Here is a 21,915-nt window from a genome sequence, read left to right on the forward strand (position 1 = left end):
ACCTAACCCTAAGGGAGGAAATTTGGATTTGGGGCCTTCTCCTCTTAGGGTTGTGATTGCCAGGATCCCAGGTCTAGAAACAAAGGGGAGGGGAAGGAGATGATGCAGAAAGTACTCGCGTTTTTAAGAGCTGTGGCTTGGCATACTGCTTCCCATCTCTGAGTCTGTTTCTTCATTGGTGAAACAGGGCCATGGTATCAGCTTTGCTTTCATGAGTAAAAACATTCTGTGGTAAAATGCTGCTTGTATTTGTTATGACTAGTGAGAATAACCCAGACTTGATTATTCTTCAGGACTCTTGGAGAAAGCACCTGGGGTGAAGCGACTAAGCTCACTGGATGACAAGATCCCCCACAAGTCACCATGCCCAAGACGTACTATCTGGCTGTCTCGAAGCCAGTCAGATATCTTTTCCCGTAAGCCCCCACGTACAGTGAGTGTCTTGGACCCATACTACCGGCCACGAGATGGTGCTGCCCGCACCCCCAAAGTCAACCCTTTTAGTGCTCGCCAGGACCTCAAGGGGGGCAAGATCAAGTTTTTTGACCTGCCCAGCAAGTCTGTCATCTCTCTGGTATTTGACCTGGATGCACCGGGGCCCGGAACTATGCCCCTGGCTGACTGGCAGGAGCCCCTGGCCCCACCTATTCGCCGGTGGCGTTCCTTGCCTAGTTCGCCTGAGTTCTTGCATCAAGAGGCTTGTCCATTTGTGGGCCGGGAAGAATCGCTATCTGATGGGCCCCCACCACGCCTAAGTAGTCTCAAGTACAGAGTTAAAGAGATCCCACCATTCCGGGCATCTGCCCTACCAGCTGCTCAAGCCCATGAGGCTATGGACTGCTCCAGTCTCCAGGAAGAAAATGGTTTTGGGTCCAGGCCCCAGGGGACCAGTCCATGCCCTGCGGGTGCTTCTGAGGAGATGGAGGTAGAAGAAAGGCCAGCAGGCTCAACTCCAGCCACTTTCTCCACCTCAGGCATAGGCCTGTAAACCCAGGGAAAGCAGGATGGGTGAGGGGGGTTACCCTGCCTCACCTTGGGGATGGAACTTCAGCTGAAACCATATGGCCCCCTAGGTGCACAGCCTTGATTCTTCCCTGGAGCCTACAGAGCAGGCAGGCTAGGCCAAGCTAGGCTCAACTTCTGGGCTCCCAGTGCCCATTGGCTGTGTATGACAGGGGAGGCAGCAGTGAGAGGCCTTCCTAGTTAGGGCCAACAGCTGATACCAAGCCTCTGAAATCCGGCAAGGAGGTCTGCCTCCCACCAGACCCCCTCCAGTGTACTTCCCCAGATAGGACCAGAGGATGTCTAGTTCTAGGCTGAGCTGGCAGGCAGCTATTACCCCGGTTCTTTCCCCACCCCAGGTCTGTCTCTTGCCCTTTCTTGGGGCATATAAGCTACTGAGTGGAACACGGAGCTGACCAAGAAGCCATAACGGTCATGGCTGTTTCCCAGACCTGAATACTGGGGTGCTTCTTGCCAGTATTCTAAGACACTTGAGTAATTGCTGTTTGCACTTACTGCATGGTCAGACCACGTCACTACATTTCTATGCAAGGGGACAGCAAGGCAGTGTGGTGGTCATGGCTCTTAGCTAACCTATTCAAAGACCTTTTCCCGTTGATTAATCTATTTTCATATTTATAGAGGAGTCTTAATGTTTTGCCCCATAAGACTTTCAACCTTGTGGTTGGGAGTGGGGCTGGTTTTGTAGGCCCTAGGGCCTGCTTCTATGTATTTGTCAACATGTGATACATTCAGTTGGTTAAATGGTTTATACAGGGACTGATTTTCTTCCCTTCCTGCCATGGCTGGAGCTTTGGGAACAGTCTGTCCTTACAGAGCTGCAATAAGAAATAACCAAAGATGAAGCGGTCAAATATTTTCATAACTTGCTTCTGTTGATTTTTTTTTGTAAAACTTTCCCAAGACATTTTCAGACTTCAAAAATAAAGTCGGTGTTACAGGTGCTGGTCAGCCTTCTTACTTGTACCTCAGACACTGGGATAAAGGAAGTGGTCCAGGGCAATGCAGTGATGTCTGTCAGGACATTCCCCCTCCCCTAAACTCAATAGTAGTTGAGGATGACATTTCAGGCTAGAGAGACCCAAAATACCTCTGTTCCACCTGAGTGCAAGGTGGAAGTTGCATCAGCTACTGCCCCAAGCAAGCTTCATCTTCTGATTGTGGGCTTTGGAGGAACGGGAGAACTGGCTCTTGGCCACTGTGAGGGGTACAGCTTTGCCACTCAAATATACCTTATTGTGGCATTCAGGGAGCCAGGGTCCAGAGCTGCAGGGCTGCGGTCCCTGGCTCACTTCCACATAGGCCATCACATAACCTGTCATAAAGGCATCAAAACCAGCCCGGTGCAATCCATCCCCAGGCACTGGGTTAGGACTGGCTTGGCTCCCTGGCACTTCTGAGGTAGCTGTATCAGCTATTTCAGGCCTTGCTGCCTTAATCCCCATCTCTAAGTCATTTTTGTTGCCTTGCTTGGAGTGAGGCAGGTTCCTAGTTTCATCCTCAGCCACCTCCTGCTCGGTTTCTTCAGCCTTGAGGCTATCCCCACAGACCTGCTTCTTGGGAGGACCATCCTTAGCTTCCCCAGAGGTCTGTGTCCCTGGTAGGTTCAACAAAGCCCTCTTCCGTTTTTCCCTACGTCGTCGCCGTCGCCGCTTGTCCTCTGCCGCAGCCTCATCAGTGTCAATGATAAGGTCAATATCGTGGGACTGAGGACACTGTGGTCCCAGGGGGCACCAGCCATAAGCCTAGGGGTGGGAAAGAGGCTTAGAAAGAGGCTCCAGGCATCAGAACCTCCCCTCCCAAGAAACAGGTGGGTGCTCTCACCGAGAAGTTGTCACAGATGCTGGTGGGATGAGGACGGTGGGTTGCTGGGGGCAGGCAGCAGCGGTAATCAATATGGTCCCTCATGCTGGAAGGATAGTTGCAGAACTCCAGGGTAAGGTGTGGGCTGCCAGCTGCCCGCTGCTTCCCATTTTCCCGTTCACTGCAACAGCGCAAGAGGGTAATGGTCCACTAGCATATAAGCTCCATAAGAGCAGGGTTTTGTGGTCTGTTTTGTTCACTGCTGAATCCTCAGCACCTAAAACACTGCCTGGGCACATGGTAGGAGCTCAATAAATATCTTAAGTGAATGAAATAAACTCGTATCAGGCCCCACCCCTTTCCCTCAACCATTTCCTCACCATTTCCGGAAGGCATATTCTAAGTAGGAGGCCACGAAACGGGCATGAAACTCAGCAGCATATTTGGTGTCATAAATGCCTGCTGGGAACATCTCACACAGGTCAGCGGTGAAGGTTCCCAGACTCTCAGGGAGGTGTGCATAGAAGTTCTGGTACAGGAACACCAAGTCTATAAGGCCATTGTGTAGCACCAGGGGCCGGCGGGCTCGGATTAGCTCCAGGAATAGAGTCCGTACTGACTGGCTCTGGCTCTCATCACCCTAGGTGAAAGTAAAGGGGTCAATGAGGAGGACAGAGTCCCCTAGGGAGCCTCTTTTTGCTGGGCACTTGGATCCCAGACCTCCCCACTTGGAACGCTCTCTCTCTACCTTACCCAGTGCTACCCACCCTCCTCATACCAGTCTTGTTTCCCAAGCCCTGTCACTAGTGATTCCCCATACTCCCTAAGAAGCAGATTCTCCCCAGACATCCAGCCTAGGGTAGGAAGAAATAAAGTCATAGAAGGGGCAGACTCAAGGCTAGGGAGGCTGGAGGCCTACCTTATCATTGCCCTTATGGTAGGGGATGCCTTGGGCATACTGCTGGTTGAAGTTGAAGCCATGCTGTATCAGGAACTGCACAGACTTTGGTTCTATGACATACTCCTCCATGCACAGCAGAGTGAGATTGAACACTTGAGCCAGATAGGAATGTTCACCCTGGGAGAAAGAGAAGTCTGCTATATCAAGATTTTGGAGAGCCAACCTAGGAGGATGCAAAAGCTTAAGAATGATACAATGGACTCTGGGGACTCAGGGGGGAAAGGATGGAGGCAGGTGAGGGATAAAAGACTACACACTGGGCACAGTGTACACTGGGTGATGGGTGCACCAAAATCTCAGAAATCGCCACTAAAGAACTTACTCATTTAACCAAACACCACCTGTTCCCCATAAACCTATTCAAATTAAAAAAAAAAAAAAATCTATCAAGTTAAAAAAAAAAAAAGATTTGGGAGAAAAACCCTTCATATCTGATGTTCCCCAGAATCTCTCTACCCTCCTCCCCACAGCCACACCTAGGATTGGGGTGAGATCAGCTCATACCTTGTCTGGCTGCCGCTTGAAGCAGGCGAGGCCCAGGGAAAGGATAGAACGGGTCCTGGCAGCATGACACACGGCCTTGTAACGTTCCTCGATGCACCTTGGGGTTGGGTATGGGGGTTACTATGGCTAGGAGTTAGCCTTATGAAGGACCCAAACCACCCAGGTCTGTGACCCCCGCCCCCACACTCCACAGTTGAGGGCTGGCACTAAAGAGAACAGGGCTTATACTTACTGGTTCAGCAAACTCTTCCTGTCCCCAAGCCCACTCAGCTCCTGTGGGTAGGTAAAGGGGGAGTTGTGACAGGCCTCTAGCACCAGCCCCTTCACAACCACCTGCCCTCCTTGTTTCCCAACTCTCACCGTGTCCACAGCCACGAAATTAGCTGTCTTTATGGCTAGCAGGAGGGATGGCCACATCTCCTTGAAGTTGTTGCTTTGCACATCCACTACGGGAACCTGGACTACCAGCTCCTCCCCAGATGTTGTGCTTTTGCTGACACCACCTGGGGGTTAAGAGGGTGATGGATGTTCATGCTTAAGGAAAGAGCCCAGGGGAACAGACACCAAGCTAGACCACGGTGACGGTGGTGAGGGGGGTAGTTTCCATTGGTAGCTTTTCCCACAAGCCTTTGTATCCCACGTGTTCTACACACAGGCCTTGGAGTGGAGAATGCCCTGAATTTGGGGGAGAGGAAGCCTGAGTCTTCTAGTGGCTTGCATGAGCCTGGGTAAATTACTTCCCACCTCGCTGTCACAATCTGTAGAGGAGAAAGTTGGACTAGATGACCTTTGATTCTTTTTTCCCATGTCCTGCAGGCAACATTTTGCAGGGCTTGAGGATCTCAGCTCCCTTAATATCCCACGGGGATCCATACTACTGTTCTCATGGTACCCCAGCGCCACAAGCAACAACTCCCAGTAAGCCCCAGAGCCTGGCAGTGCCCCACACCAGAGCTCCCAATACGTTCTACCTTCCTTTGGATCACAACGCTCAATCCACTCCACTGAACTGAATCACAACTATTATTACTAACCGTTATGAGCTCCAGACTACATCTCCCGCCATGCCTCCATCAGCCCCACGCTCCCAACGCTCCAGGCTTTTGCAGCCCGAGCCGCGGTGTACAACGGGACTTGTAGTCTCCTCGTGGCTAGTTCAGGCGGAAGGAGCAGTCCTCTGAAGCTTGAGGAGCCTCTAGAACTATGAGCCCGAGGCCTTCCCCTCTCCCAGAGCGCAGAGGCTTTGAAGGCTACCTCTGGGAAGCCGCTCACCGTCGGAAGCTGCGGGAGCTGAAACTGCGCCATCGTCACTGTCGGCGGCCATGATACCTCTCGTCTCCCGCCTGAGTCGTCAGTGGGTACGCTGGACTTGCGCTCCGTCTCCTGGCGCGGTTCAGGTAGTCGGGGATGGGGCGGCGTCTCGCCGTCGGGTCGCCGAGGGGTCGAACTTCCGTTCAGACCTCCCGGGTCCCGCGCGGGGAAGGCCGCCCGGCGCGCGCTAATTGCCTATTGGCCTGTGCTGCCGGCTCGCCGCCGGGGTGGACCCGAGCCACGCCCCCTGGAGTGCGCCGGCGGGCAGGGCGCGCTAGAGCTCGCGGGAGGTAATCTCTTTCCCGCACTCGCGGCGGGAACGCGGGGCCTACGTTTTCTGCTGTCTTCATCAGCGTGGGCCGGGGGTGGAGGGTAGTGGGGTGGCTGGGTTTGGGCTTTCCAGAGAAGGTGACGCTGCCTGAGCTGAGCTTAAAGCACGCCCAGGAGTTAGACTAGGAGAGGGTCGTGTGGGGGAAAGAAGGGCGTTCTAGGCATCGGTAAATTCCCAGAGAGGATGGAGGGCTCAGTGATCTCCAGAAAGTGAAAGAGGCGGGGAGTAGGCCATCGGAGGAGGCTGCGGAGGGTGTAGAGCGACCGATTGGTAGGGAAGCTTTTGAAATAATCCAATCAAGTGATAATGTGAACTTGAATTAAGGCTGGCAGTATGGATGGCGAGGAAGGGACAAATTGTGAGCAGCTAGGCGGTATAGTCGACCTAGAGGGTGATTGAACTTGAAAGAGGTTCCTAGGCCGGGCGCGGTGGCTCACGCCTGTAATCCCAGCACTTTGGGAGGCCCAGGTGGGTGGATTACCTGAGGTCCGGAGTTCAAAACCAGCCTGGCCAACATGGTGAAACCCCGTCTCTACTAAAAGTACAAAAAAAATTAGCTGGGTATGGTGCGGGCGCCTGTAATCCCACTACTTGGGAGGCTGAGGCAGGAGAATCGCTTGAACCTGGGAAGCGGAGGTTGCGGTGAGCCGAGATCACGCCATTTTGCCCTCCAGCCTGGGCAACAAGAGCGAAACTCCGTCTCAAAAAAAAAAAAGAGGTTCCTATTGGAGACTAGTCCCTCCGTAAACACTCCGATTCCCATCCACCTCTGCCTTCCAATGCTCCTTTGTTACTCATTGTTTATAGTTGATCTTCAGCTTCTCTCAACTGAGCCCATTTCATCATTACTCAGAACTGCTTGGGCCGGGCGCAGTGGCTTATGCCTGTAATCATCTTAGGAGGCCAAGGTGGGAGGATCGCTTGACCCTAGGAGTTCAGGACTAGCCTGGGCAACATAGTGAAACCTTGTCTCTACAAAAAATAATTTAAAATTAGTTGGGCATGGTGGTGCGCACCTGTAGTCCCAGCTACCTGGGAGGCTGAGGCGAGAGGATGGCTTGAGCCCAGGAGGTCGAGGCTGCAGTGAGCCATGATCTCATTACACTCCAGCCTGGGTGGCAGAGCAGCAAAGCGAGGGACACACTGTCTCTTAAAAAAAAAAAAAAAAAAAAAAACTGTTTGGATTTCTCCTATCCTAAAAAAGGGAAACTCTTTTGACTATCCCTCATCCCATTAATTCATTTAACAGGTATCTATTGTGTACAGTTTACCTGGCACTGACTTTGGACACACACCAGTCAACAAAAGAGAATCAGTCCTTGGCACTCAAGTCGTTTTTTACAGTCAAGTTCAGGAAGTACACACTGATGGAAAGGATCAAAGTAATATGAAATTACATTAGGTAAGAGCTACAAGGCAGAAATATGTGATAGGTTAAGATGAGGGGACCTGATTTGGACATTTCAGTCAAGACTTGAAAAATGATTAGATGTTAGGTAAAACATAAAAGAATCCAAACAGAGGAAATGGATTATGTGAGGCCCCAAGGTGGGCAGACACACTTGAGGTGTTTAAGCAACTAAATTCAGTCAACCTTGGCTAGAGCATAGTGAGGGGATGAGGCGGATGGTGCCCGGATCACTGGACCTGCAAGGCTGTAGTAAGAAGACTGCCTTCTAAGAGCAAGGGTGTGGCAGCCAAATCCCTCCAATGGCCTGTAAGGTACTTTGTGACCCTCCTCTCCCCACCTCATCTGGTTTACTTCTCTGACCTCTTCTACCACTCAGTCCCATCTCATTCCATTCTAACCACATTGACCTACTCACTGTACCACAGACATACCAGGCACCCTCCTTGGGGCCTTTGCCCTCACTTAGAATGCTTTGGGTCTACCTTGACCACAGTCTTTAAAATTGCAACATTAAACCCCACCTTGGCACTCTTTTTTTTCCCCTCTTGGTCTAATTTTTGCTTTTTATGCTAATATTTATCACCTAACATCTTATGGAATTTACTTATGTTCATTATTCCTTTTCTGTCCCCATTAGAATATAAGCTCCCCGAGGGCAGGAACTTTTGATGTTTTATTTACTGAAGTATGCCAAGTGCCTAAAACTGCTTGGCACCTATTAGGGGGCTCCATAAATATTTGCTCAATCTTTTTTTTTCTTTAAGAGACAAGGTCTTGCTGAGCCCAGGGTGGAGTGTAGTGGCACAATCATAGCTCACTGCAGCCTCGACCTTCTGGGCTCAAGTTGTTCACTTCAGCCTCCAGAGTAGCGGGATTATAGTGTTGAGCCACCACAACCAGCTTGCTCAAGAATTTAGTGACCCATAGTAAAGGCCTAGAGTATTTAAAAAAGAAAGAAAAAGGAAAAAAGGAAGGAAGGAAAGAGGGAGGGAGAAAAAAAGAGAAAAGAAAGAAAATAAAAGAATATAATGGGGTGTCACCAGGCGACGTGGCTCATGCTTGTATCCCAGCACTTTGGGAGGCCGAGGCGGGTTGATTGCTTGCGCTCTGGAGGTGGAGACTAGCCTGGGCAACATGGTGAAACCCTGTCTCTAACAAAAATACAAAAATTCGCTGGATGTGGTGGTGGTGTGCGCCTGTGGTCCCAGCTGCTTGGAGTTGGGGTGGGGTATTGGGGTGGGAGGATTGCTTGAGCCGAGGAAGCAGAGGTTGCAGTGAGCCAAGATCGCACCACTGCACTCCAGCCTGGGTGACAGAGTGAGACCCCATCCCCCCCCCCAAAAAAAAAAGAATGGGAAGCCATTGAAGGTTATAAGGAAGGAAGTGACATGATCTGGAAAAGGTTCCTTTGCTCTTTGGAGAATGGATTGTAGAATGAATGTGGAAGTAAGCAGGTTTGGTGAAGGAAGTTTGGCAATAAAGGGAAGGAGGGTGGGATTTGATCGTGTACGATCCCAGGGGAAAATCTTTCCCTTTGCCCTCTGAAGATCTGCTGAAAAATCAGCTCACAAAAGGCAGGTTAACTGGAGAAAAGGCATACAAATTTATTAACATGCACACTGGGAGAACCACAAAGTGATTACCCATCTCCCTACAGAGTTCGTGAGTTTATATACCATCTGGCAAAACAGATTATGGGAGGGGTGTCTCACGTGTGTCCATGTGAAGAGACCACCAAACAGGCTTTGTGTGAGCAACAAGGCTGTTTATTTCACCTGGGTGCAGGCAGGCTGAGTCCGAAAAAAGTAGTCAGCAAAGGGTGGTGGGATTATCATTAGTTCTTATAGGTTTTGGGATAGGCAGTGGAGTTAAGAGCAATGTTTTGGGGGCAGGGGGTGGATCTCACAAAGTACATTCTCAAGGGTGGGGAGATTATAAAGAACCTTCTTAAGGGTGGGGGAGATTACAAAGTACATTGATCAGTTAGGGTGGGGCGGAAACAAATCACAATGGTGGAATGTCATCAGTTAAGGCTATTTTCACTTCTTTTGTGGATCTTCAGTTGCTTCAGGCCGTCTGGATGTATAAGTGCAGGTCACTGGGGATATGATGGCTTAGCTTGGGCTCAGAGGCCTGAAAAGGGGTAAAAGAGAAATTATGTTTTCTGTTTTTGTAGAGACGGGGTCTTGCTATGTTGCAAGCCTAATCTCGAACTCCTGGGCTTAAGTAATCCTCCTGCCTTGGCCTCCCAAAGTGCTGGGATAACAGGCCTGAGCCAGCATGTCCAGCTCTCTTTGTTTTTAAATAAACCGAACTTTGGCCAGAAGGAGATTCTGTTGAAGGGCAATAAAGGATTATTAGGGAGAATGGAATGGAGACAGAGATTAACTTGTTAATAGTTCTCTTTGGAATTTGAGTGATCCTGAGGTACACAGTACCTGTAAAAGGGTTTGTTCAGGTGTGGTTACATGTTAGTCTTAGTGGGAGGGGAAGAAAAAACAAGTATTCTTTTTAGTGGGTTTGGACTTTAGGCAGATAAAGAGTTCCAGAGAACAACTTCGTCCTAGCTTTGGGAGAGTCTGGGGTGGAAGGATCAGAGAGACCTTGCGGCTTCTTGAGTTCAGCATGTCAGAGGGCCATATTTTGGGGTATTGGTTTTTCTTTTTCTTTTTTTGAGACAGAGTCTTGCTCTGTCTTTGTTGCCCAGGCTGTGCAGTGGCATGATCTCAGCTCACTGCAAGCTCTGCCTCCTGGGTTCAAGTGAGCACGTCTGGCTAATTTTTTTGGATTTTTAGTAAAGATGGGGTTTCGCCATGTTGGCCAGGCTGGTCTCGAACTCCTGACCTCAAGTGATCTGCCTGCCTTAGCCTCCCGCAGTGTTGGGATTACAGGCATGAGCCACCGCGCCTGGCCTGGGGTATTAGTTTCTGAGTTCCAACAGTTAGACGGGATTGGAGGAGCAGGACCCTGAAGAGGAGGAGGGTAGGACAGTGCAAATGGAGGTAGATTTGAAGTTGTTTTTTTTTTTTTTCTGAAGGAGGAGGCAAGCTCTTTTGATGAAAATGAGGTGGTAAAGTCAAAGGTTTGGGGGGAGAGTTTGATACAGAGGCTTAGCAGGGACTGCATTTTATCACAATATAAGAATGCTGGTTGTGGATTTGAAAGAACAAGTCGCTTAAGCTCTATAAACCTCAATTTCCTTATAACTAAGGTGGAGGTGATACTAGTGCATACCTCATAGAGTCACCAGGAGACTGAGAGATCCGATCCGGTAAAGCTCTTCATGGGGTCTGACATAGAGTACGCACTCACAAATTTTCAGCTAATTTTAGCTGTTACAGAAAAGGTGGCCATTATAACAGTCAGGGAGCAGTGAAAATCAACCAGGCACATTTTCTCATTGTTGATGGTCAGCCACCTATGGTTTACTAGATTAGGAATAAAAATAGCTAATCTCTATTCTCCCACTGATTTGCCATCTGTTCTCAGACAGATCTTTTGTCCATCTGATCCTTGGTTTCTTCTAGGATAAAATGAAGGTTTTGGACTAGATGACTACTAAAGGCTGTTTCAGTGTAACCATGCTACATCTCTAAGAGGCAGAGAAACCTCCTACCCCCATTCTCCCAGACACACCTAAACAACCCCTATCCACACACACAGTCACAGTAAGCATCAGAGATACACAAATGCTCCCAAACAGGAGGCTTTCATCCTTGACCCATCCCAGCCCTGGCCTCTCAGTCTTTGCGTGTCTCCAGGGCTGTAACGCTGGCCCCCTTGAGGCCACTTGCTCAGCTATGCTAGTTGTATCTCAGTGCTGCCGCCAGCCAAGAGTAAACCCGTGAGCATCTTGAGAGTGCTTGAGAGAAGCTGGACCCTATGTGAATGGTGGATAAGAGGGAGATGGCTATCACCCTTGGAAGGCCTCAAGATTCGGCCTCATTGTGACTGACTGCTTTGGCTGGGTCTTTTTGTTTCAGGCCATCATGAGGAAGCCACGAGCAGCCGTGGGAAGTGGTCACAGGAAGCAGGCAGCCAGCCAGGAAGGGAGGCAGAAGCGTGCTAAGAACAACAGTCAGGCCAAGCCTTCTGCCTGTGATGGTAAGGAACTCGGTTGTGGCCCAAGGCTCATTGGCCATGAAAGGGGGCAGATTCAGGCTGGGAAGGGATTGTGATACATATCAAGACATTAAGAGACTTACTAAGGGCCAGGTGCGGTGGTTCACACCTGTAATCCCAGCACTTTGGGAGGCCGAGGCGGGTGGATCCCTTGAGCCCAGGAGTTTGAGGCCAGCTTGGGTAACATGGCGAAACTCCCTCTCTATGCACGCGTGGTGGTGAGCATCTGTAGTCCCAGCTACTCGGGAAGCTGAGGTGACAGGATTGCTTGAGCCTGGAAGGCAGAAGTTGCACTGAGTCAAGATAGTGCCACTGCATTTCAGCCTGGGCAACAGAGCCAGACTCTTGTCTCAAAAAAAAAGAGACTCACTAAGGGTGTAATTCTGACTGTATTGCTGTGTGACATTAGGATAATTGCTCTGAATGGCTGCTTTCTTACCAGTAAAATGGAGCAGTAGTTCAGCATTTCCTCCCTCATGTGGCTTTCTTGGGACCAAATGAGTTTATGAGCCTGAAAGTGTTTTGTAAATAGGAAGGTCCTGCACCAGTATACATTATAGCTGGCTGAAACTATTAGGTTTTCATTATGGCTCAGAGACAAAGAAGCCAGCAGTACCACCCTGAGAAAATTAAGGCCAGAAACTTAGCCACAGCTTCACACAATTACATAACTCTGATCTGACTCCAGCTCCAAAGCTTAAGGGGGTTTGTTGGGGGAAGCCCTAAGTGGGAGCATACTGCCATAGGCTGCTGTGTCCCAAGACCCTGATGCACAGCCTGTGCAGGGATGATTCCTGAGTGTCCTGGGGCCCCAGCAGGTCTGGCCAGGCAGCCGGAAGAGGTGGTATTGCAGGCTTCTGTCTCCTCATACCATGTATTCAGAGACTTAGCTGAAGTCACAGCCTTCCGAGGGAGCCTGCTAAGCTGGTACGACCAAGAGAAACGGGACCTACCATGGAGAAGACGGGTAGGCAGGCGAGGAGCAGGGACAGTGGGTGGGAGGCAGGCACCCAGCCCCCTCCACCCTAACTCCTCATCTGGGGTTACATTGACAGGCAGAAGATGAGGTGGACCTGGACAGGCGGGCATATGCTGGTCAGTACATCTCCTGAGAGCAGGGCTACTTTGCCTCGAGGCCCTTGGGTCTGGGGGCTGTGGGCCAGGTAGGGCAGGTCAGCAGTGTCCTCATGCCAACCCCTTTCCCCTAGTGTGGGTCTCAGAGGTCATGCTGCAGCAGACCCAGGTTGCCACTGTGATCAACTACTATACCGGATGGATGAAGGTGACTCCAGGGGAGGAAGGGAAGGGTCATGGGTCAGACCCCAGATGAGAGCCTGTACTTTGGGGTGGGTGTAGAGAAGGCTTCCTCTACTACCTTCGCCCTTGACCTTGTCTCTTTCTGCCTGCCTGTGGCTATAGAAGTGGCCTACACTGCAGGACCTGGCCAGTGCTTCCCTGGAGGTGAGAGCCACCCTAGGGTAGGGGAAATAGGAATGATAGAGGGACTGAAGGGTGATCTCTTTGACCTCTGATCCTACCCACAGGAGGTGAATCAACTCTGGGCTGGCCTGGGCTACTATTCTCGTGGCCGGCGGCTGCAGGAGGGAGCTCGGAAGGTAAGGGGATGGCAGGAGGGTAGGAACCCAGGAGTCTTGGGTGTCTCATAATCTTGAGTCTTGCACTCCAATCAGGTGGTAGAGGAGCTAGGGGGCCACATGCCACATACAGCAGAGACCCTGCAGCAGTTCCTGCCTGGCGTGGGGCGCTACACAGCTGGGGCCATTGCCTCTATCGCCTTTGGCCAGGTGATCTCACAGCCCACCCCCACTTTGTGCGTGCCCAGCCTCCTTCCTCCTAGCCCAGGCTAACTCTTTGGCCCCTCTGTGCCAGGCAACCGGTGTGGTGGATGGCAACGTAGCACGGGTGCTGTGCCGTGTTCGAGCCATTGGTGCTGATCCCAACAGCACCCTTGTCTCCCAGCAGCTCTGGTAGGATGTTGGGGTAACAAGGGTGCTTCAGGGGTGTCTCCAAAGGAGCTCTGGCTCACAGCAGTGTTCCCTTCTTTTAGGGGTCTAGCCCAGCAGCTGGTGGACCCAGCCCGGCCGGGAGATTTCAACCAAGCAGCCATGGAGCTAGGTGCCACAGTGTGTACCCCACAGCGCCCACTGTGCAGCCAGTGCCCTGTGGAGAGCCTGTGCCGAGCACGCCAGAGAGTAAGCCTACTGGGGAAGGGGCAGTGAGAAGTCCTAAGGAGTGACTCTGCCCTATGACACTCAACCCTGTGCCTCTCAGGTGGAGCGGGAACGGCTCTTAGCCTCACGGAGCCTGTCGAGCAGTCCTGACGTGGAGGAGTGTGGTGAGCACCAAACCTAGACCCCACCCCAGCCCTTCCTGGCCCAGTCAGAAGCCCCATTCTAGTTCTTCCTCTAACCTGAGTAAGATTCTGCAGAACCCGGCCAAAGCCTGCTCTCTAGGTTGGCCCCTAAAGCCCTCTTGGCCTGAGCAGGGTTCGGGGATCTCCGTTCCCAGCTGCCAACACTGGACAGTGCCACCTGTGCCTGCCTCCCTCGGAGCCCTGGGACCAGACCCTGGGAGTGGTCAACTTCCCCAGAAAGGCCAGCCGCAAGCCCCCCAGGGAGGAGAGCTCTGCCACCTGTGTTCTGGAACAGCCTGGGGCCCTTGGGGCCCAAATTCTGCTGGTGCAGAGGCCCAACTCAGGTACCTGGATACTGGGCGTGGAGGGCAGTGGCATGAGTAACAAGAGAGAATGGAGGCAATCGGCAGCTGAGGCCTGACCCCTGCCTGGCTGCCCTCCCTCTCAGGTCTGCTGGCAGGACTGTGGGAGTTCCCGTCCGTGACTTGGGAGCCCTCAGAACAGCTTCAGCGCAAGGCCCTGCTGCAGGAACTACAGCGTTGGGCTGGGCCCCTCCCAGCCACGCGCCTCCGGCACCTTGGGGAGGTAAGTGAGCAGTGGAACGGCCAAGGATGTTGGCTTTTGAGGCTATATCCACAGGCCTATTTGAACCCCTTGGCCCTTCCTCCAGGTTGTCCACACCTTCTCTCACATCAAGCTGACATATCAAGTATATGGGCTGGCCTTGGAAGGGCAGACCCCAGTAACCACCGTACCACCAGGCGCTCGCTGGCTGACCCAGGAGGAATTTCACACCGCGGCTGTTTCCACTGCCATGAAAAAGGCACTACCTTTGTTGTCTTTGTTGTACTTCCTTGTGTTTCCTACATGTTCTACATGAATATATTACTGTATAAACAGGAAAAAAAGCATTTTTTTTTTTTTTTGAGATGGAGAATCGCTCTGTTTCCCAGGCTGGAGTGCAATGGCGCTATCTCGGTTGACTGCAACCTCCGTCTCCCGGGTTCAAGTGATTCTCCTGCCTCAGCTTCCTGAGTAGCTCGGATTACAGGCGCCCGCCACCATGCCTGGCTAATTTTTGTATTTTTAGTAGAGATGGGGTTTCATCATGCTGGCCAGGCTGGTCTCCAACTCTCGACCTCAGGCGATCTGCCTGCCTCAGCCTCCCAAAGTGCTGGGATTACAGGCGTGAGCCACTGTGCCCGGCCATTATTTTATTTTTGTTTTGAGATGGAGTCCCTGTCACCTGGACTGGAGTATAGTGGTGCGATCTTGGCTCACTGCAACCTTTGCCTCCTGGGTTCAAGTGATTCTCGTGCCTCAGCCACCCGAGTAGCTGGGATTACAGGCGTGTACCACCATGCCCAGCTAAGTTTTATATTTTTTGTAGAGATGGGGATTTCACCATGTTGGCTAGGCTAGTCTCAAACCCCTGGCCTTAAGTGATCCACCCGCCTCTGCCTCTCAAAGTGCTGGGATTACAGGCATGAGCCACTGCACCAGGCCAAAAAAATTGCTTTTTTTTTTTTTTTTTTTTTTGAGATGGAGTCTTGCTCTGTTGCCCAGGCTGGAGTGCGATGGCATGATCTTGACTCATTGCAACCTCTGCCTCCCAGGTTCAAGTGATTCTCCTGCCTCAGCCTCCCAAGTAGCTGGGATTACAGGCGTGTGCCACCACGCCTGGCTGATTTTTTATTTTTGAATTTGTATTATTTTTAATTTTTGGGAGGGAGACGGCATCTCCCTCTGTCACCAAGGCTGGAGTACAGTGGTGTGATCTCAGCTTACTGCAAACTCTGGCTCCCAAGTTTAAGTGATTCTCCTGCCTCAGCCTCCCAATTAGCTGGGATTGTAAGCTTGCGCCACCATACCCAGCTAAAGGCTTTTTTTTGTATTTTTAGTAGAGATGAGGTTTCACCATGCTGGCCAGGCTGGTCTCGAACTCTTGACCTCAAGTGATCCACCCGCCTCAGCCTCCCAGAATGCTGGGATTACAGGTGTGAGCTACCACACCCAGCCATGATTTTTTGTATTTTTAGAGATGGGGTTTCACCATGTTGGCCAGGCTGGTCTCAAACTCCTGGCCTCAAGTGATCCACCCGCCTTGGCCTCCCAAAATGCTGGGATTATAGGCGTGAGCCACCATGCCTGGCCAAAAAAGCATATTTTAAACAAAAGTACTGGACATGAAGTTAAGGGCAGAACACCGGTTTATCTCTTTTGGAAAAAGTGCCAGCCCTCACCTCCCCGTCTTCCTGTCTAGGTTTTCCGTGTGTATCAGGGCCAACAGCCAGGGACCTGCATGGTAAGTCTCCTAGGCCTCTCCCAACCGTGTCTCCCCAGGCCTGAGTCCATAGGTTTTTAGTCAGTTAACTGACGAATGTTTGGGTGAACATTCTCCACTCCAGGCTTCACTGGAGAGAGGAATAGTTCTTGACCTGGAGACCTTCCATTGTGGGGTGCAGGGTAGAGGGAAAGGAAAAAAATGATGAGGACTCTCCAGTGTCACAGGTGTGTGAAATGCCTGTACTGAGTTTTGTGGGATATGAATTGTGGAGCCATCAGTTCTTTTTTTTTTTGAGACAGAGTCTCGCTCTGTCACCCAAGCTAGAGTGCAGTGGCCCGATCTCGGCTCACTGCAATCTCCCACAACTGGATTAAAGCGATTCTCCTGCCTCAGTCTCCCAGTAGCTGGGATTACAGGTGCCCGCTACCACACCCAACTAATTTTTGTATTTTTAGTAGAGACAGGGTTTCACCATGTTGACTAGGCTGGTCTCAAACTCCTGACCTCAAGTGATCTGCCCACCTTGGCCTCCCAAAGTGCTGGGATTACAGGTGTGAGCCACCACACCCATCCTTGGGAGCTATCAGTTCTAATTGGGAGACGGATCAGGAAAGGCTCTTTGGAGGAAGCAGCTGGTAATCTGGGTCCTAGAAATGAATCCTTTTCTTCAGGTTTGGGAGGAGAATCAACCATAGCGATGTTCTTTCCGGTCCCAAGAGTAGTGTGAGCAAAGGTGGGGCCCAGTGCAGGCTGCAGTGCTCAAGGAGCTGTGAGCAGTTGGTTTAGCTGGAAAGGTCAGCAGGGCCTGCTGGGTCAGTCAGGGTGTGAACCCTAGGCTGCTGATTCATTTTAGGTGGAGGAAAGAGGAGTCAGATTTGCATTTTTAGGACAATTCGATTCCCTGAGGCAGCCTTTTGGAGGGTTGATTGATGGGGCAGATACTTGAGGCAGGATGAAAGCTCTACAGCATTCCAGGCTAAGCCTGAGCTAGATCAGTAGAATTGGGGAAAGGGAGAGAGGACAAGGAGAGGCTTCTCTGCTCCCCCTCCCCCAACTACAAGGCCTCCCTCCTTCCATTTTTTCACAGGGTTCCAAAAGGTCCCAGGTGTCCTCTCCGTGCAGTCGGAAAAAGCCCCGCATGGGCCAGCAAGTCCTGGATAATTTCTTTCGGTCTCACATCTCCACTGATGGACACAGTCTCAACAGTGCAGCCCAGTGACACCTCTGAAAGCCCCCATTCCCTGAGAATCCTGTTGTCAGTAAAGTGCTTATTTTTGTAGTTATTTTATGTTGTATTTTTTTGAGATGGGGGTCTTGCTATGTTGCTCAGTCTGGTTTCGAACTCAGGTGATTCTGGCCTCAAGTGATTCTCCCACTTCAGCCTCCTAAAGTGCTTGGATTACAGGCATGAGCCACCATGCCCGCCCTTTTGTAGCTATTTTGGACAGCCTTCCACCCTCTCCCTAGCCCCCTCACTCCTCACATCCGAGGGAGGGACCCAGAAAAGTGGTGATGTTCTGCTTGGTCCTGACTTTCTCTGGCTGAACACCCAGCCAGTCCTGGGCAGATGGGGTTGGAGGGGGGTGTTCTGTCCAGACTGATCTGTCCTCCATCCTCCAGGAGAAAGGCAAGGCAGCTACAGGGAGAACCTGCCAGTGGCTGACACACAACACCCTCTGTCTATGTCTCAGGTCAGCTCTAATTGGAGTGGTGGCATCACTCTGGAGCAGGTAATTGGGCTCAACTCTCACCCAGCCCCTCCCCATCTGCAGTGGTCGCTCCCTAGGGGGAGAGGAAGCACAGGAGAAGATTTGTTCTGTTTTAAATTCCTACCTCAAATACGAAATCATTTATTTAGGGTTATGTTACATACGGAGTGAAACAATACAGAAAAGCAAAGAGCTAATAATCACAGGATTTGAGGAGTGGGTGGGAGGAAACAGAATCACAGCGGGACACAAGGAGGACTCGAAAGTATTGGTTATGTTCTATTTCCTAGTGTGTAATTCTTTTATTGTTCTTTGTATCTTACATATTTATTATAGACTGTATATAAGAAGTGTTTTAGTTTTAAAAAATTCCACCTCTTTGGAGCCCAATGAGAGACACGGCTTCTGGCAGGCACTGATGAAATGGAAGTCACACCTGCCCCCCGGAGGCAAAGCCTTTCACTAGTTGGGCCTCCTGCGGATGTTCTTCAGTTCTGTGCTGGTCTCCCCAGAGCTGCAGGACAGCTGGCTGCACCCAGCTCTGGGCATCCTTAGGCTTCCTGGCTCCTGGCAGCTTGCTCCTGTATGGACTGCCACAGAGCTCTGATGTTGCCCTGACCAAAGCCAGTGGCCCCCTGCCTCTGAATCAGCTCCAGGAAGAAAGTGTCCTCAGTAAAAAGGGACTTGGTGAAGACCTGAAGCAGAAACTTGCCTTTATCACCATCTAGCAGGATCCCCTGTCGAGCAAGCAGATGAGGCTCGTGCCCTGCAGCTCGGATCTGCCTCTCCTTTCCTGGCTGCTGGTAGTATGCCCCAGGGGGAGCCAGGAACTGGCCTCCAGCAGTTGCCACCCCCTCAGTGGCCTCCACAATGTTAGGCGTATACAGCCCCACGTGCTGCAGGCCTGGTCCCTTGTGCCGGGCCAGGAACTGCTCCACCTGGTCCTGTCGTGTCGTCGCCCCCGGAAGGGACTCAGCCAGAACGAGAGTGGGGACAACGCTGCCTGGCTGGGCCTGCAGGGCTGTAAGCCTCAGTCCCCCAAGCCCAAACCCTGCTGTCATTTCGAGGCCCAGCTCGGGATCCTCACCTGGGCTCAGCGGCAAGTGGCAAAAGCCCAGGCAGTCGTGGAACCAGCGCAAAAGTGTGGGGGAGCTGCCGGGGGTGCAGGCCAAGGTCAGGTGGTCCACGCGGCTGACCCACCCGGGGCCAGGCGCAGAGGACACGGGCCTGAAGCCGGGTAGGAAGGGTCCGCGGTAGCCGGCGCGCTCCAGCAAGGTCAGACTGAGGTTGCCGGCGGGCGAACTGACCACGGCGTAAGTGGCGGCACCCTGCGCGTCCCGTACGCGAACGGGAGGGACAGGCACGCTGCAGCCCAGCCCTGCCAGCTCCCGGGTTGCAGCGCCGGCGTCCGCCACGTCGAAGCACAGGTTTGTGGCGCTGGGCACGGCGTGACGCGGGTCCAGGCCGTACAGCGGCTCTCCAGACCCTGCGCCCTCGTTCACCAAAAAGACCGCGTCGCCGCTGCGCAGGGCTAGCTGCCGCCAGCCGTCCACCTCCCGCGAAGCCAGGGGCTGGAAGCCAAAGAGGCGCTGCAGGTCCCGGGCTAGGGACTGCCCGGCGGGCACGTGGAAGGCGATGTGGCATAAGCGAAGGGCGGACGCGGCCATGGCGCTCTGGACGGCGACCTAGACTTGTCCTTCTGGGGCCGCTCACTTGTGGTTGGGGACTTCGGGGCTCTCAGTCCTGGGCTGATCGTCCGGAGTTGGGGAGTCCAGTTCACCCCGCAGACCGCGTTCCTCGCTTTCTTCCGGAAAGAAGTTACCCGCCGACCCCTGAGAGCTCGCCGTTCTCCCTGCAGCGCCACCCCAGCCAGGAGCAGCGTCTGGACCACCGGGTCTCAGCGAGCCGAGCTGCTGGTTGTGAGAACCACGCGGAGCCTGTTCTCGCGCCAAGCAGGAGAAAGAGGGCGGAGCCCGTGACTCCGCCTTTGACTCCCCACCCCCTCTCCCACACCCTGTCGCCTAGGATACTGCAGGGTCGCCGCGCTGCTCTTTCCCCGGACCTCACGCCCGGTCACATCCTTGGGCACTGAGCCTCCCTCCCCCAGCCCAGGAACTCACAATGGCTGCCTTCACTCGGCGCCAGGCGCTGGGCTCCCACTCATCCCCCCAACCTCACAGCGAAGGGACTCAGCCCGAGTTGGAATTCTCTCTCCACAAGCACGGAATTTCTTAGCACTTTCATGTTTTTTCTTTAAGTTCTGGAGTTTGCCTCTAAGTCTTAATATTCCCTGGAATACACACACACACACACACACACACACACACACACACGTTTATATGTTTTGAGACAGGGTCTTACTCTGTCACCCAGGCTGGAGTGGCACAATCACAGCTCACTGCAGCCTCCACCTCCTGGGTTCAGGCGATTTTCCTTGCCTCAGCGCACAAATAGCTGGGACCACAGGCGGACGCCACCACAACCAGCTAATTAAAAATAATTTTTTTTTTTAGAGATGGGGTTTTGCTACATTGCCCAAGCTGGTCTTAAACTCCGGGGCTCAAGACATTTTTCCACCTCAGCCTCCCAAAGTGTTGGGCAATCTCTCAACCAGTCCTGTCTCTTTCTTCAATCCCCCTTCTGTCAACATCATTTAACCCCTTGTCCCAAGCAAGATTTGGAGGAAAAATCTGACGGTTCGGGATCTGAAAGGAACAGCTGCCTGGCTACCCTTCCCTTTCCCCATCCTTTAAGGACTGGAACTCAGGCCCTCCTTGCTGAGGCAAACTCCAGAACTTGCAGCTTCCTGACTTGGCATTGAGCCAGAGATTTCTGTGGTGGGGGCACTTCTGGCTCTGGAACCCAGAATTGTGTGAGATGACTGGATTGAGGAATTTGTAGTCTTCTGGAACTTCAACTGAGTGGCCCTTGAAGGGTTAGGGAAGGGCATCCAAGAAGGGCAAAAGGCATAAGCAAAAACTCAGTAAGAATGTGAGCCAGACTCTTAGAGCAGCAATGGGCCATGCTGTTAGGGAGGCATTTAGGATGAATGCCACAGTCCAAGGCATCACAAGACATTTTTTTGTCAGGCAGCCTGATCTACTGGGTTTCATTGGCAAGAGGGAGAAGGATGTCATAGGAGACAGGGGCTAGCTGGATGTCATGGTGTTCAGGCCTGCAGGCAGGAGGGCAGTACCCAGGAGCTGGTCAGGGTGGTAAAAGGTACTTGGTGCTACTCTGCAGACCAGTGAATGTAAGGACATGAGTTCCAAAAGCCAGATGGACCTGGGTTTGAATCACCAGCAACACTTACTGTCTGTATGGGCAAGTTGCTTAACGTCTCTGAGCCTTAATTTGCCTATCTGTAAAAATGGAAATAATAATACCTACTTCAAAGAGTTGTGATTAAGTGAGGTGGAGTAAGTGTTCAGTAAATAGTAGCTGTTGCTATTGTAGTTACTGTTTTTTTAATTAATTTTATTTTCCCACATGCTCTAATATTTATTTATTTTAAAAAGTTTTTTAGGGCTGGGCACAGTGGCTCACACCTGTAATCTCAGCACTTTGGGAGGTTGAGGCAGGCGGATCACCTGAGGTCAGGAGTTCAAGCCCAGCCTGGCCAACATGGTGAAACCCCATCTCTACTAAAAATACAAAAAATTAGCTGTAATCCCAGCTACTCGGGAGACTGAGGCAGGAGAATCACTTGAACCCAGGAGGCGGAGGTTGCAGTGAGCCAAGATCATGCCATTGCACTGTAGCCTGGGCAACAAGAGAGAAACTCTGTCTCAAAAAAAAAGAAAAGAAAAGAAAAGAAAAACGTTTTTTTAGAGATGAGGTCTCACTCTGTCACCTAGGCTAGAGTGCAGTGGCACGATCATAGCTTACTGCAGGCTCCAACTCCTGGGCTTAAGCAATCCTTCCACCTCAGTCTCCCAAGTAGCTTGGGACTACAGGCGCACACCACCATGCCTGGCTATTTAGTTATTGTTCTATTTTATCTCATGATACAATGCCAGTGGTACCTCCCAGAAGGTGTTGTGTGGCCTGCTAGAGAGATGGGGACAGGGGCTTCACTG

At 51.9% G+C, this 21,915-nt stretch overlaps 4 protein-coding genes across 24 annotated transcripts in view; 2 read left to right on the forward strand and 2 right to left on the reverse strand.

Moving 5' to 3' along the window:
* The window catches only part of TESK2 (testis associated actin remodelling kinase 2), a 149,912-nt gene extending 147,945 nt beyond the window's left edge, over positions 1–1,967 (forward strand). For all 3 annotated transcript variants that reach the window (XM_054490120.2, XM_054490140.2, XM_063665330.1), the window contains one exon: positions 294–1,967. In XM_054490120.2, coding sequence (XP_054346095.1) covers positions 294–988 — 695 coding nt within the window. In that variant the 3' untranslated portion in view covers positions 989–1,967. The remainder of the gene's footprint in view (positions 1–293) is intronic.
* On the reverse strand, positions 1,880–5,820 carry TOE1 (target of EGR1, exonuclease). 3 transcript variants are annotated; one of them, XM_054490275.2, is made up of 8 exons: positions 5,564–5,820; positions 4,652–4,794; positions 4,524–4,564; positions 4,292–4,388; positions 3,746–3,904; positions 3,207–3,466; positions 2,848–3,007; positions 1,880–2,768 (listed from the first exon to the last, which is right to left on the reverse strand). In XM_054490275.2, exons 1-8 carry the CDS (start codon positions 5,613–5,615, stop codon positions 2,148–2,150), a joined length of 1,533 nt encoding a protein of 510 aa, XP_054346250.1. In that variant the 5' UTR covers positions 5,616–5,820; the 3' UTR covers positions 1,880–2,147. The 3 variants fall into 3 exon arrangements, with proteins under 3 accessions (XP_054346250.1, XP_054346239.1, XP_063521446.1); XM_054490264.2 differs by having other exon boundaries at positions 5,546–5,675; XM_063665376.1 differs by lacking the exon at positions 5,564–5,820 and adding an exon at positions 5,263–5,336.
* Positions 5,421–17,410, forward strand: MUTYH (mutY DNA glycosylase). 17 transcript variants are annotated; one of them, XM_063665346.1, is made up of 17 exons: positions 5,551–5,649; positions 7,183–7,655; positions 11,328–11,448; positions 12,282–12,433; positions 12,522–12,561; positions 12,675–12,748; positions 12,886–12,927; positions 13,011–13,082; positions 13,158–13,271; positions 13,357–13,454; positions 13,535–13,679; positions 13,759–13,822; positions 13,996–14,184; positions 14,289–14,425; positions 14,511–14,663; positions 16,104–16,145; positions 17,215–17,410. In XM_063665346.1, exons 2-17 carry the CDS (start codon positions 7,644–7,646, stop codon positions 17,344–17,346), a joined length of 1,587 nt encoding a protein of 528 aa, XP_063521416.1. In that variant the 5' UTR covers positions 5,551–5,649; positions 7,183–7,643; the 3' UTR covers positions 17,347–17,410. The 17 variants fall into 17 exon arrangements, with proteins under 17 accessions (XP_054346165.1, XP_054346147.1, XP_054346216.1 ...); XM_063665345.1 differs by having other exon boundaries at positions 5,558–5,688; XM_054490205.2 differs by lacking the exon at positions 5,551–5,649 and adding an exon at positions 5,763–5,892.
* Positions 17,411–18,111: 701 nt separating this feature from the next.
* HPDL (4-hydroxyphenylpyruvate dioxygenase like) lies at positions 18,112–19,813 on the reverse strand. The gene has a single exon (XM_054490283.2). It carries the CDS (start codon positions 19,501–19,503, stop codon positions 18,388–18,390), a length of 1,116 nt encoding a protein of 371 aa, XP_054346258.1. The 5' UTR covers positions 19,504–19,813; the 3' UTR covers positions 18,112–18,387.
* Positions 19,814–21,915: the final 2,102 nt, after the last annotated feature.

The sequence above is a fragment of the Pongo pygmaeus genome, chromosome 1, assembly GCF_028885625.2.
Source record: "Pongo pygmaeus isolate AG05252 chromosome 1, NHGRI_mPonPyg2-v2.0_pri, whole genome shotgun sequence".
Taxonomy (NCBI): Eukaryota; Metazoa; Chordata; class Mammalia; order Primates; family Hominidae; genus Pongo; species Pongo pygmaeus.

What these genes read in the sequence shown, in the direction of transcription:
- MUTYH (XM_054490153.2), top strand. Translation starts at nt 5,614, where the DNA reads ATGATACCTCTCGTCTCCCGCCTGAGTCGTCAGTGGGTACGCTGGACT. An exon ending in CAAGCCTTCTGCCTGTGATG is followed by an intron (nt 11,449 to 12,281) that starts GTAAGGAACTCG and finishes CTGGGGCCCCAG; the next exon opens with CAGGTCTGGCCAGGCAGCCG. An exon ending in TTTCCACTGCCATGAAAAAG is followed by an intron (nt 14,664 to 16,103) that starts GCACTACCTTTG and finishes CTTCCTGTCTAG; the next exon opens with GTTTTCCGTGTGTATCAGGG.
- TOE1 (XM_054490264.2), bottom strand. Translation starts at nt 5,615, where the DNA reads ATGGCCGCCGACAGTGACGATGGCGCAGTTTCAGCTCCCGCAGCTTCC. An exon ending in ATTTCGTGGCTGTGGACACG is followed by an intron (nt 4,565 to 4,651) that starts GTGAGAGTTGGG and finishes ACCTACCCACAG; the next exon opens with GAGCTGAGTGGGCTTGGGGA. An exon ending in GAATATGCCTTCCGGAAATG is followed by an intron (nt 3,008 to 3,206) that starts GTGAGGAAATGG and finishes GCGCTGTTGCAG; the next exon opens with TGAACGGGAAAATGGGAAGC.
- HPDL (XM_054490283.2), bottom strand. Translation starts at nt 19,503, where the DNA reads ATGGCCGCGTCCGCCCTTCGCTTATGCCACATCGCCTTCCACGTGCCC.